Source organism: Syngnathus scovelli, chromosome 12, assembly GCF_024217435.2.
Source record: "Syngnathus scovelli strain Florida chromosome 12, RoL_Ssco_1.2, whole genome shotgun sequence".
Taxonomy (NCBI): Eukaryota; Metazoa; Chordata; class Actinopteri; order Syngnathiformes; family Syngnathidae; genus Syngnathus; species Syngnathus scovelli.
This window is the reverse complement of record NC_090858.1, coordinates 9,728,086-9,751,232: the sequence shown is the minus strand read 5'-3', so window position 1 is coordinate 9,751,232 and position 23,147 is coordinate 9,728,086. Positions and strand designations below refer to the sequence as shown.

General features: G+C 40.9%; 2 protein-coding genes across 5 annotated transcripts; both read left to right on the top strand.

Annotated features, from left to right (window-relative positions):
• The first annotated feature begins 4 nt into the window (after positions 1-4).
• LOC125978081 (guanine nucleotide-binding protein G(I)/G(S)/G(O) subunit gamma-4) lies at positions 5-7,050 on the top strand. The gene is made up of 3 exons (XM_049735072.1): positions 5-775; positions 1,806-1,912; positions 5,275-7,050. Exons 2-3 carry the CDS (start codon positions 1,814-1,816, stop codon positions 5,401-5,403), a joined length of 228 nt encoding a protein of 75 aa, XP_049591029.1. The 5' UTR covers positions 5-775; positions 1,806-1,813; the 3' UTR covers positions 5,404-7,050.
• A 1,936-nt stretch (positions 7,051-8,986) lies between these two features.
• b3galnt2 (beta-1,3-N-acetylgalactosaminyltransferase 2) lies at positions 8,987-22,744 on the top strand. 4 transcript variants are annotated; one of them, XR_007485173.2, is made up of 14 exons: positions 8,987-9,270; positions 9,657-9,783; positions 10,058-10,158; positions 14,155-14,354; positions 14,431-14,526; positions 14,587-14,697; positions 14,773-14,851; positions 15,248-15,431; positions 16,523-16,648; positions 16,736-16,895; positions 16,963-17,019; positions 17,880-18,018; positions 20,882-21,019; positions 22,689-22,744. XR_007485173.2 is itself a non-coding variant. In XM_049736892.2 (13 exons), exons 1-12 carry the CDS (start codon positions 9,156-9,158, stop codon positions 18,015-18,017), a joined length of 1,494 nt encoding a protein of 497 aa, XP_049592849.1. In that variant the 5' UTR covers positions 8,987-9,155; the 3' UTR covers position 18,018; positions 20,882-22,744. The 4 variants fall into 4 exon arrangements, 3 of the variants coding, with proteins under 3 accessions (XP_049592849.1, XP_049592850.1, XP_049592848.1); XM_049736892.2 differs by having other exon boundaries at positions 20,882-22,744; XM_049736893.2 differs by lacking the exons at positions 20,882-21,019; positions 22,689-22,744 and having other exon boundaries at positions 14,434-14,526; positions 17,880-19,234.
• The last annotated feature ends 403 nt before the right edge of the window (positions 22,745-23,147 follow it).

Below are 23,147 nucleotides of genomic sequence, written 5' to 3'. Positions count from 1 at the left end.
ATGCAAAACCGATGATAAACTCTGCTCAACAAATCAAGCAAGTAACTTGCCCTAAATAGGCCAAGCCGAAAGTCGCAGCAACAACGTTCTAATATTTTAGGGTTAAAAAGTGTTCACATTTTGATCACATATGCCATATAGAGAATTCTATAGTAATGATAATTATAGGAACAAGACTGAAGTTTGAATTTTTTTTTTCTCGAGAAAATTAGAATGTAGTTTTGCAAATAACAAAGTATAACCTTTTTAAAGGATTGTTTATATTTCCGGTTGTTCTTATGAGGAGGGGGGCGGGGCTCTGATGTCAAAGCTGAGGTAAAGGAGAACAAATTGGGGAAGCCTGCAGCTGGTTTTCATGTCTTCTGCTGCATCGAGGAGACATCACTGGTGCGTTCAGGGTCGGCGTCCGCCGTGGGAAAACACGCATTCGGCAGCTCCTGCTCCACACGGCGCCGCGAATATCGTCGTCACACGGATGTGTCCCCCCTTTTGCTAGCATCTCTCCGAGCCCCAGCCGCGGTACTCCTCATCTCTTTCCTTCCTCGCACGACTCACGCTGCGGATCTGCCGAGGCCACAAAGCCGCGTTCCTTCAGCGGGATCCACCGCGACGAGGCTGGGGGGTTCCTCCTAGCTTATGACATTTGACAGATCCTCTTTGTGCGTGAGCGTGTGAGAGAGTGTGACTGCGTGTGTGTGCCTGTGTGAGTGGTGTGTGCGTGTGTGTTGGGTGGAGTCAAGCCGGAATCCTCCAATTTTGGAAAAAACACTATCAGGTAAGTCTGCACATCACTGGGATTTAGGTAAAATCACATTTGTTCCTCTTGCTATGTTCTCTCCTGATGGGCCTATTCAAATATCTCGGCTTTGCGGTGTTCTGTTTTGAATTAAACGACGCAGTTATTAAGAAAAAAAAAATTGGAAGGGTGAGGAAGAATCGAGGGGAAAGGCCCAGACCGGAGAGCAATTCGACTTCAGAAAAAAACATCACCATTTTGAGTCTACGGGTGCCATCATCATGACCAAAAATAAGCACATGCATGGGTTCCACTGCACCGCACCCATGATTATAAAAGGCATTTCCTGGGGATGGTGTTGCCCACGATGTCATGGCGGTGGGTTGTCAATCGTGGACCTGGAAGCAAATATGCAATAATGTTACACTTTCTCAACCAGAGCTACATGGACAGTAAAATACCTGAAAATCACTGTTCAAATGCAAGTTATTGTGATGTGAAACATAAATAAGCACAAACTAAATTAATTTCAAACTTTTCCTACAAAATATACAGCTCAATTTGGGGGGAATAATTAAGACGAATTTTCAAGGCCTTAATTATACCATGGAACTCATTGAAACCTGTCTCGATCAAGACGAGAAAAAATGAATTGTGCATAAAGGAAAGCCTCCAAGAACATCTGAGGTTAATTGGAATTATTTCCGACACTCTTTAATGATAAGCTAAACAGGAACAGCAGCTTTTTGGCTAGTTGGTGGGGAACATCATTGCCATCAAAGCCAATGCATATGCAATGTTTTTCAAAGTTGCAATTCATATGTTCAAGCTGGTAATGGTTATTTAAAAGCAGCTGCTTGCCGATGCAATAAACTGCAGTTTACATAATGATTCTATTTGTCGACTAATCGAATAATTGGTCACTATCGAATTATGAAAATAATTGTATGTGGGAGACATAATTGCTAGCGGGAAAAATGTCTTCCAATCTCAACCTTGTACCCTACATCGAATTGCTAGCTAATCGTTGCTTCCAGCATCCTAACCTCTGTGTATTTGGGGGCAACAGGGAGCACCATGAAAGACGGCATCGCCAACAACAGCACAGCCAGCATCTCTCAAGCAAGGAAAGCTGTGGAGCAGCTCAAGATGGAGGCGTGCATGGATAGGATAAAGGTATGTCGCTTGAAAAGTCTTTCTTTATCTTCAGGAATTCATCTCTGAAACTGAAATATGTATTTGTGATCATGAATGCAATCAGGCTTGCTTAGGGGTCATGATTGTTGAGTGCCAATCTGCTTAACGTAGCCTAGCCTAGCACAGCCTTTCAAAAAACACATTTTTGTGGTGGGAGCACGTTCTTTTACTTTTAAGGTAAAAAAAAGGAAATATTTTGTTAGCTCCCGAAAGCTTCTTTATGCGAGTCATTTTGCGCTCTAATTTTTCATAATCAATCCTGTGGTATTGTTTTTAATTTTGCGGGGCGTGATGGAGAGACTTTAAAGTTTGCGTCATCAAGTCGTTCATTAAACCCGTCGCGGGTTATGAGAAAGATTTCCCCACAGTGGAAGAAAGTTTGCTCGCATCAGCACAGCAGACGAGGCTGGAAGGTTGCCACGTAGCTTCGGTGCTACTCGTCATCCTTCATCCATGCTCAGCACTACTAAACCTGCTTGCCAGGATGAAAATCCTCCCTGCTTCAAAAACATACTTGAGTCCAATTATCCTCAGACTCTGATCCAACGTCCATATGTAAAAAAGTAAATAGTAATGTCAGTATTTATTCACTAAAAGATGCAATTGTAACTACCATGTGAGCTATGAACAGTGGTGGGAGGTAATGAATTCCGGTAATTTTTCAGGTATGTGACTATCTATAAAATTAGCTCGATATTTTTTTCAGCCTTCGCAGATAGCGCAACATGATGTAAAAAGACATGAATAGAGGTAAAGCTCACTGCATTTAAGATCTTGATCGATAGAGTGACATCTTTTGGACTTATTTAAAAAATTTAAAAAAACTGAGACAACAGTGACTTTAGCTGATTTTGCTTTTTTGCTTTGCTGTTTTGTTTTGCTCATGCAGGAGCCGTTGCCAGTTCAGTTTTGATCATCCGTTTAAGAATTTTACCAGCAGCAATGCTGCGTCTAGTAATTTTCTTTTCTTCGAGCACTGTGCAAGTTATTTTTGTGTGCTAAAAAGTTTTTAGTGTCTTTTGTTTTATCAAAAAAATGGGAGTGCTTATAATTGATGGTAAAGTTAATATTAGTTAATATTATCTACCCCTTTCATTCTTGCATGAATCCAGACGCACATCCATTTATCTATAAACCACAAATTTCAAAAGGATGCAACAGCAGGTAAAGTAACAAGTGTTCAATTTCCTGGGGGGTGGGGGAGCGATGCACAAATCACTGACGATGGTTTATTTTCAGTTCCATCACATCTCCAGTTTGTATTTTTGTCAACTAATAGCTTGTGAAGTGGAGGGCATGCATGAATAAAAAGCGGGATAAAGAGGAAGCAGAGGAGGAAGCATTGTTGACGATGTCTGCCGCTTTCTTTGGATTTAATTAAGGGACGCGACGAGCCGGAGTGTGTATCTGTGACAAGAGCGGGTGCCTCATTGAGGGACCTTCTCATTAATCGCTCAATCAGCCAAAGGAACGTGAACTGTGTTAATTAGAAGGACACTTCCTGCATCGCCGGGCTGCAGTGTAATTACCAGCCAGTCTGGACCTTAAACACACCCACCCGCGCACACACACACACACATTTCTCTTTCTCAGCAAAAAAAAACCCAACCTAAATTTGCACTATAATTCACTTTGACTAACAGAGTTATTATGCACTTTATTTGCGTCGTTATGAAAGTCTTTCTTCAAATTCTCTCTTTATAGAGATGGGATACTGCCATGATAACTAAATTAGGTCATCTAAGGCAGTGTTTCTTCACAGTTCTGGAGCCTAGGCTTTAACAGCCAATCGCATGTCACATATAGAAAAGACATTCGCACCCGCATTCTCAGTTTGGAAGTCTTCAATGAAGCTAACATCAACGTTTTGGAAATATGAGAGGAAACCAACACCAACCTATCCTCACGATATTAACTTTAAGGTTGCACAAATGTAATCTTGTCAAATGATGTCTTTTGAGAATGCTATATAATTTTGCGTGTTAATTAGATTCTTTTTTTATAATGTCCAATTTTAGTTTAGTTTTCAACTAAGTACAAGCACTAGACCCAAAGAACATCAGAGAGGTGTCCAAGCTGTCCACCATCAGCCTCGTGAAACCATTTTCAAGCTCAAAATATTGTTGCTTTTAAGTTCATAACAGTATTACAGTGGCCTATAATAAACGCCACCCTATTATCCCGAATTGTGCCATTTCCACGAAGGTAGTTGTAATTAGTTGACATTTAATAGCTCTATTGATCTTCCTCTCTGAGCGTCTCAGAAATTACAAAGAAGAAAATAAATCCCAGTCAGGCTCACAGTTTGCACAAATTGTTTTGGAAACTTGTGACTTGTCACGTCCAGCAAAGAAAATGTCACCTGTTCTCTGCAGTAGGGAGCCCAGGGTGTGTTGCAATGACATATCGACTTCTCATCTTGCTCCGAGTCAGTGCAAAAGTCAGAGGAGCTCTACAGCAAAGGTGCTGTGTCACCCGCGTAAATAATAACAAAGATGAATCGACAAGGAGGCAGCTTGTTGCGGGAAAATGGATTCTATGTAGCTGCTTTCAGTGTGGTATTCGATATCACCATATAAACCTTTCCTTCTCAAACATGACGAAACGCCTTCATGTTGCGTGCCGATAAAAATAGACGTGTCATAATAATCTGTATTGACGAGCACACGCAGAGTGCTCGTGTGGTTTTCATCCCTTGCATTGAGTCCAACGGACAGGACGTCAGATGTTTGCGTCCTCCGCATAGATCTCGGAGCCTTGGCCATCTCTTTGATGCAGCTGCTCCTCTTTGCTCCATTTACAGACACCCCCCTTAACGTGCCACTCAGATCCTGAGTGGAGTCCTGCATGTGTGTCCACTCTCTGCTTTTCTTTCTTTTTTTTCGTCACTTTCCCAGATGTGTGTTGTGATCCTAATAACGTACCAAATAAGTTGTGGTCATTTGTTACACACGCTGCACGATTGCACAATTTAAAGCTTCCATGCCACCACCACTGACCTCACATTCAATTTTTATCGCACTGACTATAATAACAAACAGCTTTAGGTTGTCATGCGCCGTCAGCTTTGTCTGTCCAAGAAATATCCACATTTCAACCTTCTGTATAAGAAGCTGTAAAATACACAGTCACAAGGCATAAATAATCAACCATAGTCAACCATAATTAATAATCAATGTCTCATGAGCACTAGCAGAGCTGGGATTTTTTTTTATTCGGGTGAATATCTCAGGGGGTCTGCAAAAATATTTTTTATTTTTTAGAAACCCAAAGATTCTTCAAAAGATTAAGAGTCCTTTTTTTTTGTGTTCTTTTTTTATCTTGACCTGGTCTGCCAACAGGTGTCCAAAGCCGCCGCAGACTTGATGGCCTACTGCGACGCCCACATACGCGAGGACCCTCTCATCGTGCCCGTGCCGGCCTCGGAGAACCCGTTCCGGGAGAAGAAGTTCTTCTGCGCCATCCTCTGATGAGCCGCACGTGGAGCGCGGCGTCGCCTGCCTTCTTTGTCTTCACCACACCTGAAGCGACTTGCCACGGGCGTCCACTTTGACTAGCCGGGTGGACCCTGGTGTTGGTCGGCTCCGTCCTGGCGGCTGAGGGGTTCTACAGGGGGGCAGTCTTGTTCAATAGGTTTGTTATTGCTTTGTTGTTAGAGAACAGCCTTGCTCAGTGCTTCATGAGGTGAGAGGTGTTTTTTTTTTTTCTATCTACTTTTCGTTAATCGTGCTCGATCCGATCTTGCCTCAGGAAACAAACGTGTGCCCAGTAAACATCTTTCCACCTTCCATCGTCAGTGCCTTTCAGTGTGCGAGCTTTAAAGTATTTGCCGCAGCATGCACTGAAAGCACCAGTAAAACATGACACCTGGCTCATTTCACTAATGAACTGTTATTTGAGAGCCCCGAACAGACTGAAGTGTTTTGGTGAGAGCCAAGCAAGCTAATCTGTTTGTTCAAGCGACGCAACTTGTAGGCGCTGATCACTGTGCAAGCCTTTTAGTCTAAATGAAGTAATAAACCTTCCCTACCGCGCCCTGATGCATTTCTACCTTCGCTCTTTCCTTCCATTGATGCTTCAATCAGTCTTTCATCACATCGTGCAGCTTCCGATTGGAATACTTTCCAATTGCAGGTTGCAGGCTGTCAAGTGTTTTCTGGGCATGTTTCCTGGCTCTTTGTTTTGCCGTTTCAGAGTGAACGGCCGGGCCTTTGACATTCAAACCAAAATGGAGGCCGGTGTTTTGCTCTGCTCCTGTATTGACCGCCGCCTCTGTTTACAAGCAGCTGTCGATCTTTTTCCCGTGTACAGTATGTTTCGGTGCCAATTCTTGTGAGAGCGGTGTTGTCGTCACACCGCGCCAACGCACACTTACTTTTTGTTTGGTTGGGTGGTTCCTTGGGAAGAAAAAGCACACTGTCTCCTTTACATGGTATTTAAATAGCATTTACAACTTTTTATGATGAAATGTCAATAATTGTTTATTAATGTTATTATCCGTAGTATTATTGAATATTTGTTGCACAGCACTGACTGCTAAATGTAGTGTGCTACTAAGCTTGTATGATACCTAGAGCGCTTCGTTATTTACAAAATCACTCAGTTATTCATAATATGTGAGAATTCTTAAAACCGGATAACACAGAGGGTGTTAAATCTGTGAAATGTGAGTTACTTTCCTCTTGCTACTTGAACAGTCATTGTATTACTTATCAAATTTACAGGAATGATGATGAAACATCCTATGGAGAATCATTTCTGGATTATTCGTACCGGTATTGATTTACAAAATCCTGAGATCGGTCTTGGGGTGTCTTCACTGACCTGGTGAGGATGGTGCCAAATTTTAAACAATAAATAGAATGGGTAAGGATAGATTTTGCATGGTTTTGTGAGCCAAACTAGAGAACTGCTATGATCTGAAAGATCGCCTCTTTGTCGACTTTCCAGGAGGCTACTCTGCACATGTAATCACACCTGAGGTTCAATATGTTGACAGTGTGCAGTTGTATTCTAAAATGCTATTATTGTTTTTGTAAAAAGAAAAAAATGCATTTAATTAGCAAGCTTTGTAAATCTTGATGGAAAAATTAATTAAAGAAATATATCAAATGGGACTCATCTCCCTCAATGTGCATTTTATTTGATGGCCACAAGTGGCCACTGATTACAGAACGACTAATTCCATAGATAAGATTTTTCATACAGTATGAGTGCAAGAACTTGTTAATGGACAACCTTTTACGTGATCATGAGGTGGAAAAATTCTTTTAGTACAAAACAAAATAGCTAGGATTTAAGATTGTAACAATCACTCAATCTCACCACGTCTTTTATGCACGCAGCAAAAGGGATGATAACTTCTTAATGACAGACAGAAATAAAGCAAAATGGTAGAAGATAAAACATTTCCCCCAAAGAATTTATAGCTTGCTGATGTCAGCGATAACATCCTGATTTGTTTCCACTATTTCTGTCATTCTCCTGTCGTGTTGATTTATAATTTTAGAAGTCACAAGTGTTTTATCAAGCAGTAAAGTGGCATCACAGGTTCTTTATACCTTGGAACCGCCAAGGTTGAATACACTCTATTGCGGAATTCTACTTGCATTTATTCAGATTTTGAAAAACAAGTACAAGAACTAATTATCTGTTGCATAGTCCAATTATTGCCACCTTAAATATTTTAGTATTGAAATGGCTTAACTGCAGAATAATAATAATAAATAACACTGTGTGAGCCCTTAATCTATTATTGTTGTCAACTTAGAGTTGCTCTAGTCTAGAGATACAGCAATTAATCACTTAATCGACAACCTGTTGAATATTAAATTCGATAATCATTTTTAATCATCGATTAATCATTTGATACCTTTTGTTCGTGTAAAATTGTCCAATCCCTCGGAATTTCGGGTTGTCAAATGTAAATATTCTCAGACACTTCTTCGTGAAGGCAGACTGATTTAATCAAAATAAAACCTTTGCTTTTACTTTGTAAAACAACAATTTCTCCTCTGTTAAAAGCTGTTGGGAATGCGCTATATAAATAAAGATGTATTTCCCAACATGTTACGGGCTAAATTATTTACTGAATCATAATTTGTTTTCTGCACTATCAGGAAAAAGGGTACCAAGGGTCCTGAATCGTATGAGATATGACTCAATCTAAACGTTGGGGAAAAAAAGTATTTTTCATACATGTAACTTGGAACTATTCATTAAATACAAAGAGTCAAAAGTGAGACCTCTAACTCACTTGACTAGCAGACGTCAAAGAGCGTTGAATGCAGACGGAATAAACTTTTCTATGCTGCGGAGAAAATTGTAAATCACTGTATTTTTTGTATTTGTGAATATGAATGCACAGGGACGTAATCATCCCCAGGCTAGTCCGTTATCACACTTAAAATTGGTGCCAGCTCATTATTATCCAAATGATGCTGCAAGCCCTCAAAGTATATTGAAATTCCATGAAGTGGCAATGATTTCTGATAAGATTAATCATATATGCTTCCTCCAGGGTGTTTTTCAACTTCGCCATTTCTACATCCTGAGATCAGATAAGACAAGCTCACCGTCTGCATTTCCCTTTACACGAGTGCTGTGGTCTTGAAAATAACATTAGCACTTCAAATCGAGTGAATGAAAAGCATACAAGCGTGGAAGCAGTCGTTCGTGGTGGGAGTCGCCTCCTCTCCAAGACAACAGCGTCAGGAGACATTTGTTTCAAATATTTCCCGGCAACGCACAATATTTTTCGTTGAAATGATTTATGTGCCCATCCTTTAAGAAGTTGTGTTATCTAAGGTCACTTTTTTTTTAGTCCGTTCACATCATATGAGCCATTACTAGCTGTTGCGTTGTTTGAATCTTCTTGTTTAAATAATAGTAATAATGAAATCAACAATTTAATCATTACTACTATAATAATAATTTCATTATCCACCTTTTTTGTTTATTTAAATTGCTAGCATGCATCAGCTTTATTGTGAACTTCAAGTTCCACAATGCACCTCGGCAAAGCTCTTCGCCCTCATTGGTTCAGCTCTCGCAGCATCAGAGGCGGACATGAGGCGGTGCTGAGAAGTATTCCGAGACAGATCTGCGGTACTCAAATGAAGCTCCCATTCCGAACGGTCCTCAGTGCGAACAGCACCGCTCGGGAAAAACCTGCACTCCGCTTCTGCTCGACGTTACTTCGGGTAAATGAAGCGTTCCGTCCATGCGGAGGCTAGCGCTGGTTCTTCTGCCCTGTGCTCTCGCTGTACTGGTGCACTTGTGGTTGGCTCATCAACGGTGCCCCACGCCGCTGGAAGAGGACGACGACACACTCTCGGGTACTTTGACGCTTGACGGCGGGGCTTCACCTCCTCTCTCCAGCAACTTTTTAGACGCAGACGGACGCTTGGCTAACTTCGCTGGTTCGCTTCGTCGGTTATTGTTGGTGTTTGTGGTTTGTGGGAAATTCGGGTTTACGCTTATGCAGTATACTGTACATAAGCTTAGTGCGTGTTTTAAGTTACAAAAATGTGACAGCTGAGCAATGTTGGGGCGTTTCTAGGTGTTGAATGCGAACTCGGCCTCTCTCATTCGGTCGCTTCATGTCAAATCATTACAGTATTTCAAATTCGCAGTCCAAATAGAATTCTGACTGAGATATCTGAGTTTTTTTTTTTTTTCTGTAGGCACTGTTGTCATGCTGGATGTTTTGTATCCAATGCAGATGGAGTGGTACCGTCCTATGAAGTTCTGGTGGGAGTTTTATCAGCCAGACAGCATTACACACTGCGACAAGCCATAAGGGACACCTGGCTGGGCTACTTGCTCCAACACCCTCACTTCAAGCACAGGTCAGCAAGGTTCCAGCTCCAACTTGTGTTTTTATTCTCTCCCAGGACAGATTGCTGAAGTTAAAACAAAGCCTGCAGCAGCTGGCGACAAATAACCAAACTTATTTTCTTTACCTGCCCTTCGGCTAATACTGTCCACATCCGTCACCCTCTGAGGCCAAGATCACAGATGCAGCATGATGACCCTTTCTAGCAAACCCCTTAGTTACCATGGTAACTAGAAGTGGACTGATAGGCAAGCGTTTGCAAAACAATTGTATGTCCTTGTTTTCAGAGTGGGGGTGAAGTTTATTGTGGGCAAACATGGATGTGCCATCCCAGAGGAGGACCGAGAAGATCCTTACTCTTGCTCCCTACTCAACATCACTGAGCCAGGTAACAGAAATACTGCATGTCACACAAATGCGTAGTTTTAAATGTACAAGTGTTCAAGGAGAATTCTCTTGCTTTCACATCCAACTGTCACTACTGAGGGGTGACTTGAGTCGAAAGAAGCAAATGAATGTTCGTTCTGAATAGTGGTAAAACATCTTTTATTCCGCCTCGCTTGCAGCTCAAGGACACTTTATTTTTCCTCTCCATAGCCATGGTCAAAGAATGAAATCTGCCGTCAATGTCGCCACTTAGGCGTTTGTGACGTACATTGTAAAGCACTAGAAGACGTCTTGTGAAATAATTGAACAGGCTCAGCATCGGTTGGAAGGTAATTGTTTATGTCTTTCAGCTTCTGTCAGGCACACCGCCGCTTGGCTTCACGAAAACATAATTACGGCTCATCAGAATAGGCTTTGTCGGCCTTATGGGTCATGGCGGTGACGTCTCATTTGTCCAGGCCTTTTTCTCCGGTCGTGTTAATATCTCTAAGTGCCATTCGATTCTATGCCTTGATGCTGGGAGGTGCAAGAGGAAAGGGCTTTGCTAGGTTTGTAAATCCAGCTCAATATTGAACTTAATATCCGTAAGCAGACTAATAAAAGCTGATTGAAGATGTCTGTTTGTGGTGCATTAATCACAAGGATTTTGTTTGTATAATTAGCAGATTTGCTTGAGACGGCAGTGAAAATGTTTTTGTTTTTTTCCCCCAACCACTTTGGATCAAGGTGACGTTTGTAGAGCCCAAACATTCAGATAGCTTGCAAATTAAATTTGTTCATCATTTAATACACAGTACGAATCAAGTCACTCTCGAAACAGAGCTGATGTGAGGAGCGTGACGCCCGGTCTAAGGAGAGCAAGAACTGGACTATGGCTCAGTGGTCCAAAGTTCTATTTTCAGGTGAAAGTAAATTTTGCATGCCATGTGGGAATCAAGGACCCAGATTGTAGAGAAAGAGTAGCATGGAATACAATCTAAGGAGATTTCTCTGTCAGTGATAGTTTGCGCGCCATGTCATCTCCAGGTGTTGGTTCCGAAGTCCATAATCAACGCGTGACATTTTAGAGCACCTTATGCTTCAAGTTTTATGGAGGATGCCTCTATGATACGTGGCACCCGCGCTTACTGTCAGAACCGCCGAAAGCGAGTTAAAAGTACCATAGCATTACTGTGATTGATTGGCTAAAAAACACACCAGACTGGAACCCCAGTGAGAGTTTCTAGCATGTTGCCAGATTGGAGAACGCTTTGAAACACCAGACCCAATGCTGCTGACGAGCTGAGGGCAACCACAGTCACTTCATGCTAAAGTGCCACCATAGTTTGAGTTTCAAATGAATGAATTCGATTTACATTCTATGATGCTTTAAAATATTTTCAGTTTAGAAAAATTGGAATAGAACATATATACAAATATAAAAATAAAATCGTCACTGGGTTTAATCAAGAAAAGACCATCTAAACACTCCTTATGATCTCGCCTGTTCAAGTCGTGTTCAGGTCTCGGGAGATTCGCTGAAGTAGCTTAAGTGTGGCTGATGTTTATGGTGTTGTTTTTTTTTCTTTCTGAAAATATGTTTCTTTTGCAAAATGTACCACATTTGGCACATTTAAAATTTGAGGTAACACTGTAAGGGCTATCCACAAAAGGCCCACCAAATTTTTATGTTTCCAGGACTCACTGAGGCAACTCAAGGATTTTAATATCAACAAGGACAATCCTGGTTTGAGGCCAGTTATTAAATTCATTCCCCTCCTTCAACATTTTAGTCTGGTACAACGCCCTCACCACCCAAAAAAACACTCTACCATACATCAAAACAGGCTGGCCAAAATAATTGGTTCACCCCAAACTCACTTATCCAAATTATATGCCTGCTGTGAGATTGGAAAGGTCACCCTCCTCACTGCCGCCACCACCTACTGCTGTCAGGTAAAGTTACACTGGCCCAGAAAAAAAAAAATTACCCCAAAAAAATAAACAACTACTGTTGTTTTAACGTATCAGTCTGAATGAATATTTCAGAACGGTTCATTCAAGTACAGACTCAATCCATGAGAACACAATAAATGACCAGACTAATAGTTAAGCAGCAAGACATTTTTTTCTTTTTTGTACAGTCCAGGCTATCTCCTTCCAAATATTAGCTGGGAAAGGCATCAACTCACCCTGCAAATAAAGAAACAAAAAAGACGGATGGATGGAGGTATATTGTTCCTTGCGTCACTCTGTGGGACACTGAAGAATGCTACAATCATTTTCTGCTCTGGTCTCTCTAAGCGAAATTCAGAAAAAGTCATCTTGACACATTGCTGCAAGAGCAATTATGGATCCCATCACACTGTTTGTGTCTTTTGCAGCTAGTTTTGATAACTGTAAATTGCCTTCTTAATAACAGTCATAAAAGTCTCTTTCAGGTTATTGCCACTGGTCCTATCTGTCAACTCGCAATGTCAAAAAGCTCTTCTGTAATTGCGTTCTTTATCCGGCCACCCGTGGCTTTTCTTGAAAACGACTCCCAAGAACTGGCGTTCCTCTAGATCAGAATACTCTTACTCTGTTTCAATTAAAATGTGACTATCTGATGTGGTTTTGTGTCAGCAGTGTATGTGGCACAAAGAAGGATTTAAAAGATTCTTTTCTGTACTGAGTACCAAAGTGCAATATCTGCTGAGCATCTTTCTAGCCAAGGTCCGCTTCCTTTGTGTGGATTCTCAACACTCCACCACGTCACTCCATCATTGTATCAATCTCTGAAAGAATTTTCAATCTAAGTCGCAAACTGTTCAGGCCAATATTAGTTTCTAAAACCTCTGTTCATTCCTATGACTTTAAAATCATAATCAATTTGAAAATTGGAAGTTTACCAACTACACTACTCCAATTCTGTTTTTAGTGTTGTGAGCTCTAAGTGTTTGTATATAACATTGTGCTGTTGACTTTTATGGCACTAGTTTTTTCTGGCTGCACAATCTAGTGCTGATTTCTATATTTTCAAACTGCACTTTTATGTTTGCGCTGTATGTTATTATGTCCTTGACAGCGCTTCTGCCTTTTTTAGATAACCATTTCATTCCTTGTACTTGGATAGCGCCACACTGAAAAGACAAAAAGGTACTTCAGTAATAAAATTAAAATATATTGCAAAAAGAAAGTTGCAACAGTAGAAGGAAAACAAGTAAAATATGTCAAGGCATTCTTTGGATTAAGTTTGACAAACAATGGAACAATTGGTGATAATGTACGTGCTTGTCTGACCCTGGGAAAGAACTAAAGACAGAAATTCCTCTTTTTTCAGAGTTTGTTTCCTCATCGTCAATAAATGTGTTCAACATATATTAATGTTATTAGCAAATGGATAAATGGCTGGTACCGTTCCAAAAACACTGCTGCTTGCAGACTTGTGTAGTAATTTTGACTATCACTTGTTAAGTTCACTTTTTATCTGCAAAAAAACCCCATATTCTTTAACATTATGACTTCATTTCTGTAGTTTGCAACATTTCTATATAATCTTACTATTTTCTTCTTTTCATTGTGGCTTTTGTCAGTATGAGAAATGATCTACCTGTGATATTTTGATCAAGTAGTGGCAAGGATGATGCTAACAAAAAGAGAATCCATCCTGTCATTGTACGTGCACACACACACGCACGCACACACACAATATATATTTTATTTTATTCAGCACTTCACTACATTTGCTCAGCTCGACATAACAATAGCCTGCTTACCATTAATAGGCTCAATCTTTTAATTGATCTCCGGCATATCAATGCGACTCTTTTACAATTCAGCATTAACTCCACCCCCGTGCAGTTTAAGTCCGAATTTTTCACAGTGAAATCACTTTACCGGAGGCCCTCTGTCTTCTGCTGTCACTTGGTATTTCCTTTAAAAAAACAAAAAAAACAACAACTGAGCAATAAAGGAGTTCAGCATGTTGGCATTGTTATAATGCTCACGTAGTGTTTTTTTGTGTTCTCTGACTCAGAGGCGGGACAGGATGCCGAGAGAGAAATCGTGATGGTGCCGGACCCCACGGTGCTCGTCCCCTCTGACGTGTCCGCCGTTGCCCTAGATTTTAAGGTACTCCACCCGGTGGTGATCACCAGGCTGGGGGTGTTTTCCCGAAGCGCCCACCCTGAATTGAAGAGCAATGTGACCGTAAAGCTTCTGCAGCTGGATCAGGAGGTCGCTACTTTTGTTGCTGAATTTACAACCTCCAGTTGAAAAGCGCCTCCTAATGAGCAAGTCTGTCTGTTCATAGAAGGCGATAGTAACGGCTCGCTTCAGTGGCATCAGCACAGGCACCCTTGTAAGCGGAATATGGTACAAACCGGTGGAGAAGTTCATCTTGCCCAAGGTAGGATATTAAAATTTTAGCAACACAGGCCTGAGGAAACAAATTGTGTTTATTATCCAGGGTTTTGAGGGAACGCTAGTATGGGAGAGTTCCGACTCAGACGTACTGACCACAGTCAACTCGTCCTGCGTGCAGCTCAATGATGGAGGAGGTGTACTCAAGTTCTCCTCTGTAAGCAAAACAGGCAGGTAGGGTTGCGGCTTACAGAGGTAACAGATTTTGCGCTTGTTGTTTTTAAATCCACAGATTGCAGAAGGCATACTGCCCCACAGAAGTGCTCTTGGATTTCCTGGCCTGGCCGGAGGATTCACCTTTACCATTTACGGTTGGTCCCAATTCCCAGTGTAAACATTTCAAAGCCTTGTTTTCTTTGGCAGGTGAGGAGATGCTGTTTGGTTCAGCCTCGGGGCTCCTACCTTCTCACAGACCTCTCGTCTCGTTGTGCTCTATTATTGATGTCACGCTTCTGCGACTCATTAGTTTTGAGTTTAGCTCCAAAATCGATTCTAGCCTCTTTGCGGGAGGATATTTTAGATTTGCAGATAATACCTTGCATGTTACAAAAAAAAACAACACTTCACCTCATAGTTTTTCCTCGTGTATTTTTCCTCCAGCAGGCATAAACTTTGCAGTGTTTTACAAGCAGTGGTGCGATATGAAATGTTCTCCGGACTTTTTCTGAACTCTACGACCCAAGCCGTCTCCACCTACTGTGTGTCAGACAGGAGCAGTCTGTCTGAGCACCTGCGGGGTCGTCCAGCCAGGATGGAGCGCCACGCCGCAGGGCTGAGACAGGAGGACGCCGCCTTGAAGCAAGAAAGCCTAAGGCACGGCGACATGGTGTTTGTAGATGTGGTGGACACCTACAGGAGCGTGCCTTCAAAACTGCTTCAGTTCTACAAATGGTACGACAAGTTCTAATGACTCGGCTCTCCGTTTCCAAATTGCCCCGGCCCTCCAAGGAAATCAGCCATCTAAAATGAATGTGTGTCATTGCCTCACAAGCGTCCCGCTGTCAGAGCCATACTTGCAATCAGTGCGACTGTGTGTCATCAATTATCCAGACATACGCTAAACACTCCCGCATTGAGGCCTAATCAATCAAAGAACGAACTGTGCAGCTTGTTAAGGGATTGGTGGGCTATTCATTTGATAAAAAAAAAAAAAACTTTTCTACAAATACATGAATATCACTGCATCTGTCACAAAGCAGATGCACCAATTACATCATGTCACTCCTGTTTTCCTCTCAACTGGGACGATTTAACCAGCATTGTATTTTCCTATATGTGGTTCCAATTGGCAGACATTTTGGGACAACCTTTCACAAATGCGGTGCATGAAGACTTCCTATATCTCACTGCACAGTTTTTATTCTTCAGCCACATTTGATCATTTTCCAATACGGTCTATGTGGCGCTGTGCTCCACTGAAATGTTAGTTTCATGAAATACTCAAAATTATCCATAAATGTGAGTGTGACAGCTGGGACAGGGTCCGACTCACTTACAATTCTAATGAGCACAAGCGATGTCAAAAACGAATAGATGAATGGTCTTAGTCTTACTACTGTTACTAGCTTACTTTTGTGGTTGACTCCTTTCTCAAGGTTTGCTCAGGTCTCGTGCAATATGCTAACAGGTTGCTCCTTCAGAGTTTGTGTGCACAATTTTTTCTTCGGGGCATCGACCGAGGTTTTCAAACTTAATGTCACGCTCTACCATGAGGCCTTCAGAAGGATGTAGTTCTGGATGTTAGTTCCAGTTTCCCCTTGTGCGTCCTGAATCATCGTCTCAAATTTCCCTACTGTGGCACTAAAAGAGATTATCTGTGACTGTAAGTCTTTTGAGTCTTATCTTTTTCTTCGATACCATCACATTTGCAAATGTCAGTGTTGGCAAGGCACATTTTGTGCTCTAACCTAATGTTTAAAGCAGCTGCTTGCAAAGTTTTTTTTGATTCCACTATGTAAATACACAAATTCCCAATTTGACAGGTCTGTGGGCAACATTGACTTCAGTCTACTCCTGAAGACTGATGATGATTGTTACATCGATGTGGACTCGGTATTAATGAAGATTGAGCACAAGGGTCTCAAACGCAGCCATTTCTGGTGGGGAAAGTAAGTACAGACCAGGCAGCGTGCTGTTTGTACCCAGATCACCAAAGATCATTGATGGGTGAATGTACGATTTTGTGCTTGACCCAGTTTCAGACAGAGCTGGGCGGTGGATCGCATTGGAAAGTGGCAAGAGCTCGAGTACGCCAGTCCCGCCTACCCGGCCTTTGCGTGCGGATCGGGCTATGTGGTGTCACGTGACCTGGTGCAGTGGCTCGCCAGTAATGCAGAGAGTCTAAAGGCCTACCAGGTAGGCCTTTGAGGACCAAGCACCTTGCTGGAAGCCATGTTGTGAGCTAAGAAATGTGTCACCACAGGGAGAAGATGTGAGCATGGGCATATGGATGGCAGCTGTTGGACCTCAGAAGTATCAGGTAAATAGCTGCAATAATATAAATTGGAAGCTACTGAAGGGTTCTGATGGACTACCAGAACTTAAGCTTTGTGCTGTGTGTAAAACCAGCTTGCTCAGTCAAATTGTCACCACGTGTTTTTAGAGCAGACACTTTTTTTTTTTAATGTATTTTTTGTTCATTGTGCACTGGACAGTAACACGTGTCGGTAATAGAAATACACTTTGCATCCGTGTTCTGTACAAGAGTGTATGGACAGAGAAGATGAAGGCATTTTTAGAATCAAATGAAATTCCCATTTCCCAAGTATATTCAGAATCATGTCCAGAATGTAATCATCATTAGCTAGTCGTGCACAAAATGTAAGCAAATTGGATTTGTTGGCATTTAGGTGCACCTGAGTTAAATATAACGTTTATGGGTGATGTAATTACTCAAATTCCACTCAGTAGAGCACAAACAACAATCCAATTTTGGAGCTGCACAAAATTGTTCACCTTTTTCTACACTACCGTCCGCATCTAGTATCATGCATTATTCATGCAGAAATGGTGGAAAACATGGACAGATTCCCTATCCCAAAACAAGTATCGAAGTACACAATCATGTCAACCACAAAGTTTGGTATCAAACGTTTTTGAGTTTTTTTTAGTCTTTGGATAACAATTTTTTTGAAAACACGCCATCCTCTGTGGAGGTAATGTCATTCATATGTTGGAACAAGTGCTGATGTTTCCCACCTAAACACCGTGTGCTTGAATACCATCCTAGCCTGTCATTGTTTTGTTTAATCTCCAAAACATGGAGGTTTGTTTGCAGCGTGCAAAAATAAACAGTTGGCCATTTGCCATGTAAACTAACACGGCTCCTCTCCTGGCCAGGATCCCAGCTGGCTCTGTGAAAAAGAATGCTACCTGGACATGCTGTCGTCCCCACAACACACGGCACAGGAGCTTCGTGTCCTTTGGGACAGGAAGAGGACGTGTGGTGACCCGTGTGGTTGTCCTTGGGGACAGTAAGGTTTGGCTCACACTCCAAAACTGCGTACTTGTGACATGTAGGCTTCTGCGCTTACTTCATACCTCAAATTGTCATTTAGTTGTCTAAACGTTCACACTGTAGTTCCATTGAGTGTTTTTATGAACAATCATTTCTGATACTTGGCACAAAAAAAAAGAAACGATGGCTTTTCTTTGCTTTTTCGCTGCCATGACTGTCGTGCCGCCCAGTTGTCATTGTACAAGATAGTGAGTGACGTTGCCTTATTGTATTTGTAATAGCTGCATAGATTCTACGTGGACAAATCAATGTAAAATTTGCGACCCATACTCTTGGAACTTGACTCCTTTGCAGGACATAAAAAAAAACAAAAACATCAAAGAAATGAAAATGTTTCTTGCGTACTTTGGACCGAGATGCACATTTATATTTTTGGTGGCTCCACGTTTACTTGGTATCCTTTCATTTGCCTTCCAGCTCAACAACTGTGAAGCAGCACGTGTACCATTTAGTTTCTGAAGTCATTTTTTTTATATCGAAAAAAGGAATAGAAAATCACTCTGCAGCAGAGTGCCGGTTGTTTTCCTGAGACATCATGAGCACGTGGAATATTTTGGGGCAGCCATTTGGTTCAAATCTATTTCCACAGTGGCATTGAGTTTGCACCTCCACAGATTTGAATAAAAATGTGATTGTAGTGTAGAATTTCGGCTTTAAAAGGTTTCACGAAAACAAGGCATTATGAATAGCAGCTATTTTATGCAGATCTATTTTTAGGGCTCACTTCCACTTGTTTCTTGTTTGTGGGTCCTGTTGCCTACACTTTTGTCTTCAGTAAGTAAAAGGCACACTACTTGAATATTATTATTTCATTCTTTTTTTTTTTCTTTCTCCAAGTTGTTATTACGGTAAGAAAAATACATGTACGGCATCAATAGATTACATAAGTTAGGCATATTGCTCATGAGCCACTCGTACTGTAAAAGTAATGCAAGGTTTTTTTCAAGGCAAAAAGTCTAATGCTCTCCAATGGCAAATCCAAACACTTGATCTCAACCCTTTCGAGCAAGTGGTCAAATGTCAGAGTGCTGGCAAAATAAAAAATCTCTGTCATTGTTCAAATACATATGGACCTGGAATGTGAATATCATTTTTGACTTTTGAGCTTAGTTTGTATAAACTAATGTTTTGGCTTCATACAATTATCATAAATATTAAACATGCACCTCAACATTTATCTGCTTTTAGATGAAATGTCTTTTTGTTTTTTTGATGTTGCCCTACAAATCCGCTCCTGCAATTAGGCTGACATTTAAACAAACTCTTCTCCCTTGAGATGCAGCCTCCTTTCATAGTCAAGATAGCAAAGTCCCATCTGCATGCGTTCTAGTCGCCTGCCCAGACAAGGAAACACTTGACTCCCCCCCTCCCTCCATCATCATTTTGTTGTCTTCTTGGTGAAGTGAGCGAGAAACGAGGGAATAACATGCAGATGAAAGCTCTCATTTGTGCTTGAGTGCTTCTTCGGGAGATGAACTTATTTAATTTACCCTAAACACCAGCGAACACTGATGTAAAAGGTTTAAATTATCAACACTCTTTTAACGTGTCCACCCACGTGCTACACTAATGTGTTTATTCACAAGGCTAATTCGCCTTTTTTAGTTATGCCTTCCATCTCATGAATAGATTTTTTTAAATAGTGTTACATTCACAGTGTTGTTTACTGTGTGATGAACTGACTCATTTACGGGTGAAGTAGAGACTCCAGAGGAAAGGGGTTAGATTATGTGGAATTGCGTGTCAAAGGTAAGGAAAGGCCGCTTTACAATTTATAATTTTATAGGTACGTAGTATATAACACGCATCATGCACAATATTTTGGAGGACGTTTAAAAAAACATGCTTTGAAAGACTTTAATTATTGGCACTGAGAATATAGCTTAATTTTTAACCTGGATTTAAAAAAACATTTACACTTGGGGCTGACTTCACATCTGTCGGCAGCTTATTTCATTTGCGTGCAAGCATGAAAGCTGCTTCACTGTGTTATGCTTTGAATTCTACCAAGAGGAACCTCATCCAATTCTCTTTTGTTCTCACAGAGATCAATAATGGGAGAATCAACTTGGCTGTGAAGCCAATTGATTTAAACATGAGAGCCAAAAGACTGCTCCAAGAAAAGTAATATGGGTTCATGTTAATACTGAATATGAGAGCCATAAATGCTCCAGGGTCATCTGGCAACTTCGTGGCTGGCAGCGTTGGTTCAATTCTCACTCCGAAACCTTGGGAACGAATGTCTCTATGTGGATCCTGTAATTGACTGGCAACCAGTCTGCCTTTTGCTCCAATTCAGATGGGATAGGCTCCAGCTCCCCGCATCCCTAAACAGGACAAGCAGTATAGTTGCAGATGGTATACAAATTGCGCCTCTCACCCAAAGTCAAGTAGAATAAGCTCCAGTTCACCCACAACCCTAATGAGGACAATAGTCATTCACAAGTGGATTGTGTATAGCTTCAAAATTGACAAAATTAGGTTATATGACACTAAGAAGCATTGTGTTTTGAAATGACTGAATTACCAAAACATTTTATCCTTTTAAATGCATTTTCTCATTAGTTTCATCAACAGAGAATCTAAAATATCGTGATCAAAATATGTGTAATTTTTTTATATTGTAAAGAGACTTTGTGGACACTCCATACTATTGGTAAATAATATCCCCCAAAAATAGCAATTCATTTGATAATTGGTTATTTGTTGTTCGATGGACTGCACTTCTGATACTTTTCCTGTTCCAACCCTGATGAATAATTCGAAAAGGTTTTGATTATCCTCCATTTGCATCACTATTGGAACAACTTTTGTACTCATGCAGAACATTCCACACTGCTGTCAATCACCCTCATCCATCCTTGTGTGGGGCTCTCCAGGAGGAGGAGGAAATCATTTATTCATGACACCCAGCAACCAAAAGCAGCCTTGCTGACTGTTTATGACTCACAGGAATGAGGAGGTAATATTAGACACACAATCCCAACTTTCATTCCTACTCAGAAGATAAGCATCTCCTCTCCATACTGTCTTCAAATAGCTGCACTTCACACTTGTATCGTGCGCGAGCGACGCAGTGCATTAGGTCACACGAAATATTTCATAAAGACTTCATCGCTTGTCGAGAATAAATCACGTAAGCCCACTCGACTCATACTGCAGTCATATGGCAGAGCTTCTATGACAGCGTTGTGGTGTTTGTGATAATTGTTTCAGTGAGTGACAGACACGTAAGAGGATCACAAATGAGCTCATCTGTCTGCACTCGTTCCCAAACCCTTTTCCCGTATGATAAATGAAGACTGAAAACAGTGAATACTTAATTATTCCTTTTTAGCCCAAATGGGATGCGATGAGGCAGACTAGCTTTGCAAACAACTGGTAAAAATATGCGCAAGCACATTTTACTCTGGGTGCAATGGTATGAATATTAAGCAGGCTGTTTAATGTCTATACATCAAGTGCACTGGAGTGTTGTTAACTTGTGTCATAGTACGTTATCAAACCTTGCACCTGTTTCCCAAGTGACTCTTATGCCTATTGATGCATTCACTTACACTTGTACATGCCTTGATGTCATTATGATCAGTGATCAGTTCATTCTGCTTAGTTGAACGTGTTGCAGTCACCCGTGGAATACTGGAGGATGATTTTAGAATGTCATTTATTCATAAATTATACACTTCAGTAGTGGCAGGGAATGTTTTTTTTCTCTCACGGGCAACTTACGATTTGTGAAACTGACACGTGGTTGAGATCATTCGTAGAACTCTAACAAAATCCCAAGTTAGAATTTGTACTAAAGGTTTTCTTAGAAAAATAATTTTAACAATAAAATTCATCCTCACCTTTAATTGTAGTATTTAAGACTGATTATGATTAATGAATTATATAATAACCATATAGATAACATCATATACACTAAATGTCATATTTGTATCTGCTTCTAATATTTGTAATATTTTCAATAAAATAACAGATTAATTCATCAAATATATAAAAATATCATGTAACCAGTTTTAGGAGAGGCCTGCACAACTTTTCTGATTTAACGTACACAGACGTGAAAGTACTTTCAAATTTCCTTTGTCCTCCTTGAAAGAAAGCAAAGTGCAAAACTTTCATGAACATCAGCTTGGATTTGGGAAAGTTGAAATTGCTCAACAGTTTTGGATATTTACTGACATGTCAAATATGACCCCCATACATTCCCAAACTCCGTCACAGGTTCCAACATGGAAGTTTTCTTAATCTCACCCAAACCTCAACACACGAGTCTCAGATCAAACAGCATATACTGTATTTTGCATCGCTAGAATAAGTGTGAATAACATAAGAAGGAAAATGAATACAGCGGACTCCCACATACTAGTCACGGTTCAGCAGCCACAAATTTGTGGAATTTAATATGTGCAGGCTCGCCCAGTCGTCATTTCAAGGGGTGTTCCAGTAGTTGACGAATGTTAGATGTCTCCTTCCTGTTGTTGCCATTAGAATATTTATGAAATCTTCATCCATGTCCTTCAAGCAGAAGCTGATGATAAATAAACCAAATCTTGCAAGGGGTGGGCGGGGCTGATGGGTTTACTGGTCCGCTCACAAACGCCAGCATGCTTTATCTGTCACTCTAGGCAGTGGAGAAAATCAATCTCTGCATCCATGAAAGAATAAATGTGATTCGTGCGGGGTTTTGATGAGTGATTGTGACAGACTCAAGTCAGCTCTTCTTCTGCTGCTGCTGCTGCATCACAGGTATTATCATTTTGTCATACTTGCTCAGGGCAAAGAAATTATTTTTCTTCATATTTAAAAAAAAAAAAAGGGACAATTAATGTGGGCAAACAGAGAGCTCACCATTGAAGAGTGTGTCAGCTTTAATAAGAAATGAAACACGCATGGGTTGGATGAGTTCAGACAAAACAGCAGCCGTGCTCATAGCAATCATGAACTCAAGGTTTTCAGATTTGGCAACTTCTTTTGGGAAAAAATGAAAAAAAAAAAAACCCACTGCAGCAGTGTTAGGGTTTTCCAGGTTATCTTTATCGTAGGATTATGTTGGAATGTAGACTGTAATGATTAAATCAATCACG